Consider the following 18,025-nt stretch of genomic DNA (forward strand, 5'->3'; position numbering starts at 1 on the left):
GCCTTCATCCCATTCCTCCTTAAGCTCCAGGACATCATCACCCACCTCATGTTAGAGAGAAAATTTGTAGTAATCAATGTACATTTAGGGCTTCTTCTGGGGACTTTGTAGCTGACCCCCCCCCCCCCCTTCACCAAAAAAAAAAAAAAATGCAAGTGAAGGTGAAATTGGAGTCTGCACTGATTTGATTTGAAGGATAAGGGATAATTAGAAGAAAATCTAAAAATCCGTCATGCATCCTTCAAAATCCCCCGACTGTTCACCGTCTCTGATCATATCGGTAGTTCTAGATCAATTTAACTGCTTTTTCTGTCTGCTCTGTAATAACCTGTGATCAGTCTTCCTGCACGACAAGTCTGTCTTCATGTAATTATTTTCAGGGAAATCACATAAATCAACGGTTACTGTAATGATCTGTTTAATGTACCATTTTTATCTTGTAACCTATGCGCTAAAGCAGGGGGGGCGCGGAGAGATCCGAAGGGGAGAGCGAATTGTTTTTAAGAAAATAAAAAACAGACAGGACATCATTTGGGTTCTCGGCGTGTTTTGTTGCTTTTCAAATAGAATGTGCATCAATGAAAAACCCCGCATTCCCTCTCCCTCTGTATTCTCTGTTTGCCGGGGAGAGGCGGAGTTTATCCTGCCTTTTATCTAGCTCTCGGTGCAGACCGGTGTTGCCAACTTGGCGACTTTTCAGACTCCTTTAGCGACTTTTTTTTTTTGCAAAGAAAAAAGCACCTAACGACAAATCTAGTGACTTTTTGGACAAACCTTAGCGACTATCCAAATGTCGCCAGACTGTCCTGCGTTATTACAGCCTAGTTCTATCAAAAAACACATTATAGATTTGGTTATATATAGATAGATCTTATAGAATATAGATAATCATTATACCTGGTCTCCTCCAATATGGTGGGGGGGTGGGGTTTTGGGGGGTGGGGGTTGAGGCATGCCGCATGCTAGGGGAGGCTTGGGGCGGGGCTTTAGTTACAAAAGGTTAAGAAGCTCTGCTCTAAAGAATGTCCTGGCCCTGTTAGGAAAGATGAGCATATTAGCAGGTAATGAACAGGGCATAATACATGAAAACTGTACACACCAGTGTGTATTCCCAAATCACTGACCAGTCACACACACATGTGAACAGCCTGAGTGTGATCAACAGAGCAACACAGTACACAGTGAGCAAAAGTGTGATGTATTTTAACACAGGTAGCACGGTATCCGAATGATTTTTAGAGCTAAAGTAAAAATCGAGTTGAGATTTTCCATGGTTTAACATATTAAATTACTCACAAGTTGGATTCAACAAGTTCATTATGAACGGCATTGACCTGAATGAAATCGTTAACATTGACATTACTGAGAGATCGGATGCGTGGTTACACAGACTTTGAACAGGCTGACATCTAAATATACTGCTGTCTGTTCCAAATAATTGAGCTAACAGAGTATGTGACAAGCTAACAAGATAAATATGTAAAATGAAGTCACTGACACAGAAAGTAAATGCAAAAGTGTCCCATTTTGCAGACATGCACACAGTGAAGGGTACAGATTTTAGTTTTCTTTAATGATCCCACATGAGGGCGCACCGTGGCTTAGTGGTTAGCACGTGCGCCTCACACCTCCAGGGTCGGGGGTTTGATTCCCACCGTGGCCCTGTGTGCCCTGTGTGTGCGGAGTTTGCATGTTCTCCCCGTGCTGCGGGGGTTTCCTCCGGGTACTCCGGTTTCCTCCCCCAGTCCAAACACATGCATGGTAGGCTGATTGGCGTGTCTAAAGTGTCCGTAGTGTATGAATGGGTGTGTGAGTGTGTATGTGATTGTGCCCTGCGATGGACTGGCACCCTGTCCAGGGTGTACCCCGCCTTGTGCCCATGCTCCCTAGGCTAGGATAGGCTCCAGGTTCCCCGTGACCCTGAAAAGGAGTAAGCGGTATAGAAGATGGATGGATGGATGGATGGATCCCACATGAATAAATGACTTTGCAGTTTCCTTGCTACTGTTAATCTTTGCTTGTTTATTAATGATCTGGACTCAGATTTCTATATGGCTGCTTTGTGCCTAAAAATCAATATATGAATAATGAAGTCAACTGAGTAGAAAAGTTACTGACAGCAAGTTTTCTATAATTACTGTACATTTCGCTAGAGAACCAGAGTATACATGGGATATGGGCAAGAGCAGACTTAAGTAGGAAAACAAGCTTAACACTTTGCATGTATGACATATAACAACAGCCATCTGAAAGACCCGCAGTTTCCACTGAAACTAATTTCATCTGTCTGGTACTGCTTGATTGTCCTTATTAGCGGTAATTGAAAGACTAAGACAGATTGAGTTTCTTGGCAAGTGTGTTTCCTACCATTGGCAGATGAACACAAATAGCTTCTCTTGTTCGGATGACTACAGTTTACAGACTGGAGGGAGACAATGGGAGTTAAGCTGGGATATATAGGCACTGGGCTCCTCAAAATTTACACTTCACACATGTTTACAAAGAAATCTCTCTCTCTCTCTCTCTCTCTCTCTCTCTCTCTCATATCTATAGCCCATTACTTAATCATTCAGCAAGGCAAGGTTGATTGGTTTCTCAGATCTATCTGTGTTGAAAAAAATCTATCTTTCCATGCGCACTAATACAGTAGTAAGTCGGCACTGTCCCTGCATAGTAACAGGATTCAATAAATGCAGTTAATAAGTCAATGTTCTTCAAAACGAGTGTTATAATTGAACAGTAAAATAGAGTGTGCGCATAACAAAAAAGATCTGATTGTGTGTAAATCTGGGCCCCTTCCTGCTTCCTGCGTCTGTTGTCATGGCGACGTGACGAGAGATTTGTGACTGCCTGCTGCGACTGATGGAGCACTTGATGGATATTCCATACTCTAGTGTTGCACCCACTTCCTCTCATTCTGGAAATTCCAGCTTTTTCCCAGACCATGTCGTCAAACAGAGCTGGACTTGTTAGGAAGACAGCCCACTTGACAAGCAACATGTGTGACATCAAGAGGAAATTTACGTAGCTTTCTGGACAGGTATTTTATCTTTTTGTTTTTTGTTTTTTTATCTTTTTGTTTTTTTTGCTGAATTTATTATGCTCTTTACTCAAATGCCTGCATGCATGTTCCGAAGAACAGAGAGTAAAGACTATACAGACAGGTGAGATATTAAATGGAAAACTCTACATAAAGTGTGAGTCACTACAAGCCACAAGAACTCTGGAATTCTGTATTGGAACTCTGTATTGGAGGGATGAAACATCATTCTTCCAAAAAGATATTCCCTCCATTGGTGTTTTGATGAAGTGTGTGGAAAGCAGTATCTAACAAACCAGACCAAAATCTCTCATAGATGTTCAATTGGATTGAGATCTGGTGACTTGACTTCACCGTTCCAGGTTCCTTGCTATGACCCTGAGCTCGGGTTACTGCCTGTGGGGAGTTTTGTATGCCCCCCCCCTCCCCCCGTCCAGTGGGTTTCCTCCAGGTTCTCTGGTTTCCTCTCACCAGCCAAACACATGCAAAAGGAAGCGTGAATATGTGAGTGTGTGTATCCATGATGGCTTTAAAGTGGTTAGTGAAGATGTATGAATGAATGATTTGAAATGATACCAGCAAAGATAAATAAATAAACGCCACCACAAAATGTCTCTTTACTTCTTCACACGTCTGTATGCGACTAGGTATGCCACGTTTGAAGGCCAGAAAATCCGTCTAAGCGAGTCCGTTTTAACTGTGGAATAAACTCATCACCAGGCACTACTAAAAGACAAATCTAGCGAAAACTAACATTTATCTAATGAAATCGAGTTACAGACATTGACTTACTCAGCACATGGATTTAATAATAGAAGCAAACAACTTGGTGCAATGAGCATTCTGTGTGTATCAGGTGACTTTTCATGTTGATTAGAATCATATGCCTGGAAACACACCAATACACCCGATGAAGTCTGTGGATCTCTTATCCACTGACCTCACTGCAGGTGATGTATTGAACATTTCAGAGCAATTATCAAGAACATTTTTTTTTTTTTCATTGTAATCGAATCAAATTCATGGCCAAATTGCATCTATTATTGCTCCGTCAAGTGCGATCGCTTTCAGGTTTCCGTTTAATGGTCTTTTATGGTCTCTAGAACAGTTTTAGAAATGGATTACCCAGGCTTAGTAGGGGCATTTAAAATGAACATAATGGCAAAGCGCTCTATTTGTAAAATTAAATGCAGAATAAATGGCATTCATTCACAAATGGTGAAATGGGCACAGGAAGGAAATGCAAGGTAAGGTAATAGTGTTGCCTGAAATGACACATTTTCTTAGAGATTGAACAGAAGATGAATTGTTGTCCACTGGAAGATTTCATGTGAGTGCTATAAGCCTCATCCTTTTGTGACTCATATTTGCCCCCACATTACACAAGTTTGCTCACTACATGAAAACAGAGCGGAAGCTGAGCACAGCTCAGAATTCCCATATGACCCTGTTTCTTCTGTCTTCTTCAAAAGACATTCCGTGCAGGATAACTCACCTTTCTAGAGATCACACTGGGATTCCACAAATCTCAGCTTTTCGCCTGTGAGCACGCCTGACAGTGTTATGCAAGGAGACGCCCCAGCATGCACACTCCTAGCCCCGTCAGTGCTGATCTCACAACTATGTGGGTGATTTAGTTATCTAACACCAACCCACAAACTGGCTGTTTAGTAATGCATTTCAACTGAAAGTTGCTAACGCATATATTTTCTCATGTCAGGTTTTGCACACGTCACGTCAACTTGGAGCTTTGGAGTTTTGTCAGTATTGCGTCATGAATTCCACATTATGGCTTGCACTTGAGTTGAGAATATTTCCTTGTTTAAGTTGTGCAAATCAAAGCAGGACATCTAATTGCATTTAGGAGAGTGCTTGTTCTACTCTTCTACTCATCTGTCACATACATGGTCCGCTGGAAAGGCAAAGCTCAGACTTTAGCAAAGAAACATGAATTACAAGGGTCACGCTAATGTCCATTTATCTCTGTGGCAGCCAGCCTGCTCTGGATTGCTGAAGCCACATCGTTCGACAAGCCTCATTTGATGTAAGTATCAGAATCTAGGTCACTGAGACACAATTTCACCACACAAATCCTTGATCATCCTGATAAGCAACTTCAAATAAAATTCATTTCGGATTAAGAGAAACAAATAAGAGAGGCATGTAGTTCAAATAGTGAGGAATGTCTAGACATGCCAACAAGTCCTGGAAGTATAATCATGTATTAGCATGAGACTATGATTATTAAGATAAACAGTCTCCAGGATGTGTGTTGAAACCGATTGTGCTACATATGGGTTCTAGAAGACACAATGAAACATTACAGGTCTTATAGACTTCTTTTCCAAACACTGTTTCTTCATTGTTCCTATGCCAAACGTCTGGAACTTAGCTCATGGTAAAAGTCAATGTGCACTTCGTTGAATTAATTAAATGATTTCTGTCTTAGAATTTATGCACACACACACACACACACACACACACACACACACACACATTCTTCTGTGTGAGAGCAAGTCTCATGCTAACTTTCCGAACAGCGAGTTTAGAATAAATGAAGGAAGAACATTTTTCTGTGAGGTTGTGAGCACCACTTTAAAGACTCTGGAGCTCAAATTCTCCACATGACAGGAACTGTAATTGATGTTGCCAATTTTTCTCACATTAATCCCACACCCTTCATCCAAACCTCCCTCCAAAGCCCATCCCAAAGACATGTATGCACACAACACAATAGTTTGATGATGTGCCATCGTGATCCAGAAAGTGCTGGTGTGATTGGAGTTTTTTTTGTTCTATGCAAGCGGTAACATGATTCCAGGACAAACAATGTTTACACTTCTTTTTGAATTGATATAATTAGCTAGGTGTGCAACTTCTTTATTCAAAAAAAAAAAAAAAAGGATTGAATTGCTAATTACAGAGCACAGTACAGCTGTGGAGCATGTCAGAGCATCTATGCTGGAAATGTGGAAGACCTTCTTGGGCCAAATTATCGTTATTACAGCAACTTTATTTGATCTAAATTTACTTTATTTATCTAAATGTATTACAGCAACAACAGGAAAAGAATTTTCTTTGTGTTTCCTGGAAATGTGATGCACACTGACTTCAGAAGCTAATTCTGAAGAGCACAAGGCATTTGTTTAGACAAGGTTATAACCTTCACACCCAAGAGGCAGACGATGTGAAAATTCGTAAGAATACAACAAATGTTTACTGTATTGTGGTGTTTATTTACAAGGTGAATTGCTTTACAGGCAGTGCTACCATGTTCACAGTCTTTCCATGGAATTGCTACACATCTTATCTTTGAACTTCTGGCATGTGTTTTGTCTGCAGATTTGAAGTGGTCTCCTCTCATACAGTACATGTATGTGTGAACTTTTGACATTTTCAAGTATTTCAGCCAGAAAGAATGTTATATACTAGAAGTCTGTCTGTCTGTCTGTCTGTATGTCTGAAGGTGTGCTGTGGTATCTGGCACCAAGACGTTAACAGCAGATCATTTAAGTCCTATAAGTTGTGAAGTGGGGCCTCCATGGATCATACTTGGCACATAGCACAGATACTGGATCGGATTGAGATCTGGGGACGCAACACCTTGAGCTCTTCGTCATGTTCCTCAAACCGTTCCTGAACATTTTTTGCATTGTGGCAGGGTGCATTATCCTGCTGAAAGAGGCCACTGGCATTAGGGAATATCATTGACATGAAGTGGTGTACGTGGTCTGAACAATGCTTAGCTGGTGGTACGTGTCAAAGTAACATCCACATGAATGCCAGGACCCAAGGTTTCCCAGCAGAACGTTGCACAGAGCATCACACTGCCTCCGCCGACATGCCTTCTTCCCATAGCGTTTCCTGATACCATCTCATCCTCAGGTAAGCGATGCACACACACCAGGCCATCCACTTAATGTAAAAGAAAATGTGATTCATCAGACCAGGCCACCTCCCTCCACTGCAGCATGGTACAGTTCTGGTGCTCACATGCCCATTGTAGGCACTTTCAGTGGTGGACAGGGGTCAGCATGGGGACATACACAGCAAGCTGTGATGCACTGTATGTTCTGACACATTTCTATCATAGCCAGCATTAACTCTTTCAGTAATTTGTGCTTCAGTAGGTCTTCCGTGGGCTCGGACCAGCTGTGCTAGCTTTTACTCCCCATGCACATCAATGAGCCTTGGGTGCCCATGACCCTGTCGCTACTTCACCAGTTGTCCTTCCTTGGACCACTTTTAATAGGTACTAACCACTGCATACCAGGAACACCACACAACACGTGCCATTTTGGAGATGCTCTAACGCATTCGTCTAGCCTTCACAATTTGGCCCTTGTCAAAGTCGCTCAGATCCTTATGCTTGCCCATTTTCCCTGCTTCCAACACATCAACTTTGTGAACTGGCTGTTCCCTTGCTGCCGAATATATCCCACCTTTTAACAGGTGCGACTGTAACCAGATAATCAATGTTATTCACGTCACCTGTAGTGGTGTTGTTATGACTGATCAGTGTGCATATAATGAAATGGAAAAACATTACTGTTCAATTATATCATAACGGATAAACATTACCGCAGACTTTAGAGAATTCCACAGATACAGTGGGAAATCACACAGTGAGTTTACATGTACAGCATTTGCAGACGCCCCTGTCCAGAGCGACTTACATTTAAGGGCCATTTAAGGGTTAAGGGTCTTGTTCAGGGGCCCAGAAATGGCAGCTTGACAGTGCTGGAATCTGAACTCACAACTTTTTTCGATCAGTAGCCCAACTTTGATTATCAGCATCACCCACATGAGTTTCTACCTGATCACCTGAGGTAAAAGTCACTCCCTGCATTTAAACACGCGTCTCATTTTTTCACTTGCCCGATCTGTTCATTCTTACATTACTGGTAAAATTAACGCTGTTTCATTTAGTCAGTTCTGGTCGTTTGAATACAAGATGAATCTGATATATTTTAAGAAGGCTGAATACTTTTGAGCACGTTCGCCTCACACCTCCATGTTCGGGGGTTCGATTCCCAACGTGGCCCTGTGTGTGCGGAGTTTGCATGTTCTCCCCGTGCTGCGGGGGTTTCCTCCGGGTACTCCGGTTTCCTCCCCCAGTCCAAAGACATGCATGGTAGGCTGATTGGCATGTCCAAAGTGTCCGTAGTGTATGAATGGGTGTGTGAGTGTGTATGTGATTGTTGCCCTGTGATGGATTGGTACTCTGTCCAGGGTGTACCCCGCCTTATGCCCCATGCTCCCTGGTATAGACTCCAGGTTCCCCGTGACCCTGAAAACGATAAAGTGGTATAGAAGATGGATGGATGGATGGATGAATACTTTTGCAAGGCACTATATTTAAAACTTTGTCTTCAGAGTATCCGGCCATCTGTAGAGTGTGAAAGTGTTTTTTCCCCCTTGTTTTGATGATGATAATGCATCGCAGACGTTTTGATAGCTGGTATCTGATTACAAACTGAACTGAGCTGAGAGACTTAGCAGGCAAGGTTTAGGCAAATTGACTGTAGGCTATTTGCCATAGTGTGTGTTTAATTGGCAGGAAAAAAATGGCCATATTGTTTTCCAAAACTCTGTGTTGACATTTGATTCTACAACACCCCACCCCCCACCACCACCACCAACAACAACCCCCACCCTCGATTGCCAAATGATCCTACATTGTGTCAGTGGATAAAAAAATGATGACATTCAAACATCACAGGTTTTGTGAAAACGGTAGTCATGGAGTTAGACTGGGATTGATTTAACCTGGCAAGACTTTTAGGCGTTTCAGAATGAAATGCCTCGGGTTTAATATACTGTTTTGATACTAGTCACAGTGAGTATTGTTTGGTACATTTGTCAAACACTGCAGTTGTGTTGAGGGAAAAGATAACCGACGGGTCTGTGAAGCCCCTCTGCTAACATGTTAACTTCTGATAAACCAGCCTGCGGTATTTCAGCTCTAAAGAGCATGACTTGAATTCTTTTTCTTGGCTGAAAATGTACAGTAGGGAATGCTCTTTAACTTGTGTCCCTCCCCTTCGAGTGAGTTAGTTAGAGGGGTCGTGGTGTGCAGCTGTGTGTATTGTGTAAGCTGGAGCTCCGCACACACACACACACACGCACACACACACACACATCAGCTCCCTGTTTAGAACTTTGCACGGGACTGGCAGCACGCGAGCTCCCTCTGCACAGGCTTCTCTAGGTAGGTGAAAACTTTTGTCTTTAAGGACACATCTGGATGGTAAATGAATGTCACTTTCGAACACCTGGTTTATCACTTGTGGGTGGAACTTCCTCACTTTTTATTAGTGAGCGTTATGAATGAGTTTGTGAGGATTCAAGAGTGTGTTGTCTTGATATTACAGTGCTGCACAAAACAATGCCAGTGTATGTGTAAGAATAATGTAAGTAATGTAAGTGTACATGTGTAAGAAAAAGAAAAAAAAAAACTAGAATATATATGTGATTTAAAAAAAAAAAAAATCACAACAAACATACACTCATAAACATGAGCAAAGAAGGCTATGAAAAATGGTCTTGGTTTAACCTTTTGAGCTTTTGTTCAAAAGATTGACAAAAATATCATCTCTCATGGATATCCAAAAACAATTTAGTACACCTGCATGATAGGAACAGGAAATTGGGGGTATTTACCAAGGGTGCCGATATTAGTGGAGGGCACTGTACATTCTTTATCACGTAACTCAGCTCCCAATGCATGCAGTCACAGTGAGAGACAAGTGACAGTGTTGCACACATTGCAGTCTCACTGCAGCACTGACGTGCTTAGAAAGTGTCCATGCATGTTGAATAAACGTCATTATCTTAAGAAAAGATCTGTCCGTGTAGGCTAGGCAAGACGTACTTTAGTATTTAACCATTTTCATTTTCTCACTACTCTTCATGTTGGAACAAAAAATGTAGTTTAACGTGACATCGTGCATTTATGAATAATTCAGACTCTGCTTAACATATTTCACCCAGATGAGCACAAGTTTATACAGTGTGTGTAGACGTACATTCAGTCATTCTGCAGCAGAATGTCCACCCTTTCATGCCTAATGTCTTTGGATAAACTGTTTGGTAGACTCTTAGTTCTGACATTGCTTTGGGAACTCTAAAACTGTTTTTCTTCATCTGGACAGAAATCTGAAAGTTCGGATCCTTAGGGCTTGAAAAGTCTCCAGAAAAAATAGAATCTGTTCCCCAGATGAGTCGTAGGGCAGAGCTGCTCCATACAAAAGCAGCTTAACTAAACACTGGCAAAAGCTTTCTTTGCATTCTTAATGGTGGTCCAAAGCTTCACTTGCCATACCTGACATTATTCCAGAAAAATCGGCACACTTTAATTATTTTGTAAAAGTATTTTATTATGTTAAACCCCATATAACACCTCATCAGCAAACTAGAATATATCATATATATACACTATATACTATATATATATGAGTTCTTTCGAGTTTCCTCTAACATTGAACAGTTGTAGCTTTCTATAGGGATCTACTTGGAATGTTTTTGAAAGGGAAACCCTGTTATAGGATTCTACACAGAACCTTTGGGGGTTTCTTCAAAGAACCATGTAGGGTGCTATGGTGAAAAACATTAAGTAAAGGAGCCAAATTGGATTTAAAATGTTGATGCTGGTGGTAATTTTCAGTTGGGTTTAAAATGTGCTCCAAAAAAAAGATTAGGTTTAGTGAGTATGTTACATTAAAGGTTAACGCTTTGCTTAATAATACTTTTTCTGGAATGGATGCATTTTTTATGTCGATCTTAATGATCAAATGGTTCACAATTAAATCGTGATAAAAAATATATATTTTAATTGATTAATGAACTAATTAATGATTACTGTTTGTTTAAAAAGTGTAGGACCTAAATGTTTTCTTTTATGACTTTCATACGGTGTGCTCTATAGAAAATGACAGTTATGTTTAGAATTGCCAAACTAACCACAAATAGAAATGATATTAATAATGTTACAAAACTAGGACTTATACCTGATTGGTATGGAAAAAGTCTTTAACTTAATCTCATGAAGCTCAGTTATTATGGGAGCATTTGTTTGAACAACAACTCATGTCCACCACTGTAGGTTTGAACTTAAGAGACTGAGCCCGATGGATGAAGCCAGTGACTTCATCCTAATTGAAAAAGTTCCAAAGGAAATCTGCAGCACACTCCCTAACATGCCTTCCCTTTCTCACCCTACATCTCTCACACTTTCTCCTAGGTTTCACTGACTGCTGACGGTTTATGCGACGAGAGACACGCTTGTTGAGGAACCAGCACCCAGCATTATCTAATATACTAAAACTAATATACATTCATATTTGAATAACTGGCAACCGTTTTGGTCATAATGAGGCTGTTGTTTTTACTGCTTTTGCTATGTGTGAGTGAAAGTCTCTGTCAGAAAGACTGCACTGGAGTGGAGTGCCCACTGCTTAACAACTGCATTGAGGAAGTTTTGGAAAATGGTGCCTGTTGTGCCACTTGTCTACAAACTGGCTGCACATGTGAAGGCTACCAGTACTATGATTGTATTAATGCTGGATTCAGATCTGGCCGAGTGCCTGAGGGAGAATCTTACTTTGTGGATTTTGGAAGTACAGAGTGCTCTTGCCCACAGGGCGGCGGGCGGATCAGTTGCCATTTTATTCCATGTCCTGAGCTTCCTGCTAACTGCATTGAAGTGTTGGAGCCTGCAGATGGGTGTATTCAGTGTGAGCGGATAGGCTGCGTGTATGAGGGGCAGAAGTATGAGGCTGGGCATTCATTCCGCATGGACCAAGTCTGCCAAGTCTGCCACTGCCCCAATAATGGAGGCAACTTAATGTGTTCCCCGATCCTAGACTGTGATCTGAGGCAAGTCCATAAACCCATGCTTGCAACTACCACAGAGGAAAACACACCATGGAGACGTGAAAATAAAATCCAAAATCTTTTCAACCATCAAGGCTCAAGGAGTCCCTTTTCCAAACCTTTTCCACAGTCATACCGTGACAGTCTGCCTCCATTCAAACCAACTGCAAGTGACATGGATGAAGAAGAAGAAGAGGAGGTGGAGGACTATGACTACCCTACTATAGATTCCTCAAAGCAACCTCGGCATGACCTAGCCTCTCCAGTGGAATCCTATATTATCTCAGTTTCTGATCTGGAAAACAATTCTTCCCACCAAGCTAGAGGAACCAAGCAGGAGCTTAAAGAGAGATTTGGTGTTCGTGAAGCAACAACAGACAGACCATGGATCCTCTTGCATGAAGACAGGACAGAAGAGGCAAAATATAGTCATCATAAAGTGAACTCTACGAAAAACACTTTGGACAACATTAGTGGAGCACAAATTAAAACTCCTAACGTTAGTTCCAACAAAGAGAAAATCCCCAGCTCTAGAGATCCCACACATGAAGAACAATTCTCTATTTACAGAGACAGAGACACCACTGTAAATGAGAATTTTGGCCCCTATAGAGACAATAGCAACACAGAGGTTCTTGAGGAAAGTGACGGAAACAACCTGAGGAAGGCGTCAGAGAAGACCTTTAAAGAAACCACTGACAGTAATGAGTTTGATTTATATGAAGACACTACATACAGTGAAATAGTCACTGACTCTCCAGTGACTATAGTTCCAACTATGCCTCAAACTACAGAGGAGACACAGATGACGACAATATGGCAGGCTACTGGGGGCAGTTTTTCAACAGATCAAGTTTACCTTAACATACCGGAAACTGGGGAATTTTACAGCACACCGCAGGAAGAGGTGAACACAAAAGAGCAAAACGTCTCATTAAATAATGTCACAGAGAGTGTCAAAAACCATGCGAAGGATAAAACTGTTGAGAAACAGGAAAAAGACGCTCTTCCCACTGCCCAAAGCATCTCACACAGTGATAATGCATCTTCAGCAGCACCTGACAGACCTTTAGAAGAGCATGAAACCAAACCAAAGGTGAAACCAGAAGTGTATACAAATTCTCCTGTCATATTCAGCCCAACCATCCAGCCAGTCTTGAGAGTGAAGGAAGAGAACGGACAGCTTGTAAACAAACAGTCGCAGAGTCTGTTTGAAGTTGCAGAGGAGGAGGAAGAAGAAGAGAAGGAGGAAAGGGAAGAGAAAAACAACACGCTCAGTTCCGTTACACAAGCCAATGAGGGTGAGTACACACTTATTTAATGCCTAGACCACACTAACATGATTCAATTAATCTTCAGGTATGAGAAAGTGCATAAGTAAGGGATGATTGTCGTGTAACCTCCACAATTCCAGGATGGTGGAAAGTACTGTGATGCTCTTTTCTGTATATTCTGCTTTGTATAGGACACACATTATCCTTGGACGTGCAAGAAAGCATGTTTTACGGTTATTTATTTATTTATTTATTTATTTTTTATGAAAAACGGCATTTAAATCATTTGTACATTTTATTGTGGAATGGAAGCATTTGGGAAATGGACCGAAAACGCCACTGTTTTGTGGCCTTTCACAATTACCTCTGTTAGTGCGTCTGGTCCTTAATCTCTTTTAATCACTGTTTATAATGAACAAGTGTCTACAACATCAAGACGTTATCAAGAAGAATTGAATTAATGCATTCTGATTGCTGATTGGCATTGGCTAGGCAGTACTCATCACATCTGCATCACATCTAAACACCTGTGTTTGCACCTGTGTATAAATTATGGCTATGCGTAATTACAACTTGCCTGCTTACCATGTTTGGTAATCCGAAGAAACATGGCATGAACCCAGTAGGTCTTTATGGTCTTGAAACTATCAAGTATGCAGCTGCATATCTGCCTTTACATGTGTGTGTGTGTAAAAGTTTGGCCCACTTCATTCTTATTATGTCATCACTGACCATTATAGTAGAATTACTACTGATAGATATTAGATTTTAGCCTATACCATCTAATATCTAATAACCAGCCATCACTGAGTGTATTTAACCACTCAGCCCAGTGGTTTAACCCAGTGGTTTTCAAAGTGGGGGCCACCAGGGGGCGCCCGGGGGGCCTCAACCATTTGGCCAGGCTTGACAAACTGTGTCGAGCCACCAAGCCCATCCCTCCCACTAGTATGTTTTCTCTTTCTCACTCTCAGACAACCACACACACACACACACACACACACACAATCAATTCCTAATGTAATGTAATGTAAAGATGTAAGATGTCATTATTAATAAAAAAAAAAGGGGGATATATTCAGAAGTCTGTATTGTTAATGTGTTTTAAAGACATCTTGCAAAAGGGGGGCCTCGGTCAAATGTTAATGCCATTTGGGGGGCCTTGCCCTGGAAAGGTTTGGGGACCCCTGGTTTAATCAATTATTTAGTGAGCTCCAAGCGTCTACTAGTACAGAATACTGAGGGTTAGAAACATGCCATGGACAGAAAGTGCAACTTTGAACAATTGGTGTTTATAGGTTCGGTCCATGTAATTCATTTGGACTCATACTATTACTGTAAATCTGTTAAAAGGATGCTTATACGAAGTAAAATCGATATAGTTTTCGTCCACATAAACTGCAGCCTTGAGTGCATGTGGGGCGAAGTGTATTTCGAAGTTCATACCAGGCAAATAATGCCAAGAATGGAAATATCATGGAATGTCACTGTACTCCCCAGATCAAGTTTCATTATGAAGTACCACACACCATTTTCACATTTACTTCCTTCACATAATATGCTAAATAGTATAGACAGAGCTTTCAAAAATGGGTTAGTCTAATGATTCAATCAATCTTCTGGTTTTAATTTATATTTGGCATTTCACTCACTCGGGTACAAACCCTTTCATTATTTAAGCATTTAAGCTGTGTAGCCATCCATCTTGTTAGGATGAAAAGGTCAGATAATTGTGTGAAGACCTCTTAAAGTGATGAGACAAACATTATCCCTTCCTCCCTGCATGTGGAACTTATCTCATACACACCCACTGAAGATCATTGGATTCCCTGTCCATTAAGACTTGATTAATGTTATAATTTTCTTATTTTAGAGAAGACGACCCAAGATCTTTGTTGAACGGTGTCTTCCTGGTGCATGTTGCTCATGTCAAGCTAGATAAGCAGAGGAATTAGTTATCTTGTTGAGGGCCAGTTGGACACAGCTCAACATAAGCCACTCTCTCAGAATAGGAACACTTGGGGCAGGTAGTTTTTCCTCCTGGGTCAGAGTGCAGGGAGATGGGAGAGCTATTTTTCATGCTGATAACACATGTTCCATAGCTTAGCCTTGGTGTTCATCAGTGTACATGTATGCACTGATTGGAAACAGGTCTTGAATTTGAAGGGTTTTTCTGAGGTACTTTGTTTCATGCGTTATGAACTGCCATGCTAAAGACAATCCACTGAGAGGATTGAATCCACAACAGTACAACGGTGCACATGTATGGGTTTAAGTGTGATGAAAAGGCTTCAGTCCATGTTATCCTCAGAAGAGCTTGAGATTGAAAAAGCCATTTCAAATGAATATCACATGAAGCAGTATGTAATACTGAATGTGTGGCAGTCTGGGAAAAGAGACAGTTGATGGTGTGGTTGTATTCTGGCAAAAAAATAATAAATCATGCTTTGGCCAGAATTAAGTTTAACTGCCTATAACATTCTTTGCCACCTCAATATTTCACCAAAATTACGTGGAAATAGTTTAGTTACTTTATAATCTTTCCTAGGCTTTCTTTCTTTCCATTCAAAAATAATGTTGGGTAAGGAGTCAGTGTGCCTAAAGATGTCTAACGATGCCTAAAGATGTGCCTTGCTAACTAATATATGTATATATACTGTGTGTGTGTGTGTGAAGGTTTTTTCACAGGTTGCCACACATGTGTTTTTTCAAGTGTGCCACACACAATCTGTGTGAGCTTACTCCATGTTGGAAGGCAATTTAATTCAGTCAGTACTTACTACCAAACTTATATTTTGGGACAAACTATGCCCAGATTTACTTTTTTTTTTAATTGAAATGTAAAGTGTGCTTGGAATAACATTTTGCAAGTGTTTTCTTTCTGTCACATACAAATGCAGCAAATCAGTACACTTCCACCATTATCTGTCATCATAGTGCTTTTGTGGTCTGCGGTCAATTTGTGAGTCAATTTGCTGCTTCCGCAGTCGGATCATGTGTGCCATTAAAAGGCTGATTAGAGAACCATAAAGGTGACAGGAACAGTTAAGGAAAGTTTATTTAAATTGATTAGTGTTACTTTTATCATGGTTTTCTCTTACAGTACATGTTGTGGCTTGTCCATTGGCTTTTCCCCTCTGTACAACTCTTCAATTCTTGCTCAGTAATTTAGGCCTACTTGTAACCTCATACTGTATTTAGGATGCGCTTGAGCATTTGTATAAATAGTACAATATCTCCCCTCAGAGCTGATGAAAAAAACTATGTAGGACTCAAACCCGTCCGTTATATCCATCATCATGGCTCGCAATAGCACTGTCCCTCAGAAAAGAAAAGAAAAACACACACACACACACACACTATGAGAAACATATGCAGTTAACTCAATACATGTAAGTCATTGTGTCTACGTGTATTAGTTCCTTGCCTTTGATAAATAGTTCGGGTCACAATTATGTCACAGTTTATCCTGGTCTCGCCTTGTTGTTTGGCTTCATTGAGGTCAAGGCTAGAGTAGTGTTGGAATTCCGCCATTAATTGTTGATACTGGACTGCCCAAGACTGGCTTTTCCACTCTATTGAAAAGGGTGGGAAGAGCAGTGAGGCCAAGGCTAGAATATCTCCCTGATGCAGTCTGGGTTCTGTAATGCTACATTGCATTATGTCATAATCACATCATAATGTTTTCAATTCAATTTTATTTATATAGTGCTTTTAACAATAGACATTGTCTCGAAGCAGTTTTATAGAAATCCAGACATAGGTTTAGATCCATAATGAGCAAGCCAGAGGCGACAGTGAAAAGAAAAGAAACTCACTGAGACAACATGAGAAAGAACCCTACAGTGGAGCCAGACCCAAAACCCATCCTCTTCTGGGTGACCCTGAATAGCAGAATTATAGATCGAGTACACGGATAGGATATTTGGTATGAGGAGTTGATTTGCCATTGAAATGTTTCCCCTTAAACTCCTAGAACAAGAAGACAGGTCCAGACTTACATTCCAGACTTACTTTCTTAAATACGTATCTCATTAGCGTCACTATAATTCGTCATAGCTTCTGGATATTTAATGAGGTTAAGAACACAAGGACGTCTCATACATTTTAAATACCTTTAATTATCTTTTGTATTCCGTTCACCATTTCATAATATATAACGGTCCCCCATAGGTGTTCAGTTGGGCCACCCCTATAAACATTATTTCATATGATTCATGAGTGGATAGGATTGTTTCCTCCCTGAGCTGGGATGCCCTACTTGAGCTACATCGATACTTCCATTACCCACAGGCCACTGAAAACCTGATTATGAAATCCTATCCTGATTATGAACACTAGCGGCAAACTCATATCTCATTCCCATCCTGCCTCAGGGTCTCTTTCTCAGAAATAATCCCATGTTTCTGGACTGGACACTGATGTAACAACAATAGAAAATGACCATTCATGCCCTCTGCTCATGAAAACGTTCTCTCTCAACACTTGAGGCAAGGCCAAGGGAAATATTGAACCTAAAACAGTGTGTTTGGTATCAAGCCAGCAAGCCTTAGCCTTTTACTGTCAACCAACATCTGTGTTTTTTTCTCTATTCTCTTCTTGTGTCTTCTGGTTCTTTATTTATTCTGAAATGTGGGTCTGAAGAATAATTCTCTTGGTTCATATGACGGCAGCAAAGGAGACAGGATTGACTCTGAGTCTGTATAAATAGGGTATATAATATAAAAATATAATCTATTTTTTCCCCTCCTGGTTGTGGGATTAGTTGTGGGTGGGTGTGGTGTGGGGCCTGGGGCCTGGGGCTTTGGGCTTGTGCCTTCCTGCCATTTTCCCCCGC

At 41.0% G+C, this 18,025-nt stretch overlaps 1 protein-coding gene across 3 annotated transcripts in view; it reads left to right on the top strand.

The window, feature by feature from the left end:
- The first annotated feature begins 8,786 nt into the window (after window positions 1-8,786).
- The window catches only part of fbln2 (fibulin 2), a 76,636-nt gene continuing 67,397 nt past the window's right edge, over window positions 8,787-18,025 (top strand). For all 3 annotated transcript variants that reach the window (XM_053653633.1, XM_053653634.1, XM_053653635.1), the window contains exons 1-2: window positions 8,787-9,251; window positions 11,283-13,215. In XM_053653633.1, coding sequence (XP_053509608.1) covers window positions 11,412-13,215 — 1,804 coding nt within the window. In that variant the 5' untranslated portion in view covers window positions 8,787-9,251; window positions 11,283-11,411. The remainder of the gene's footprint in view (window positions 9,252-11,282; window positions 13,216-18,025) is intronic.

This window comes from Ictalurus furcatus, chromosome 21, assembly GCF_023375685.1.
Source record: "Ictalurus furcatus strain D&B chromosome 21, Billie_1.0, whole genome shotgun sequence".
Classification (NCBI taxonomy): Eukaryota; Metazoa; Chordata; class Actinopteri; order Siluriformes; family Ictaluridae; genus Ictalurus; species Ictalurus furcatus.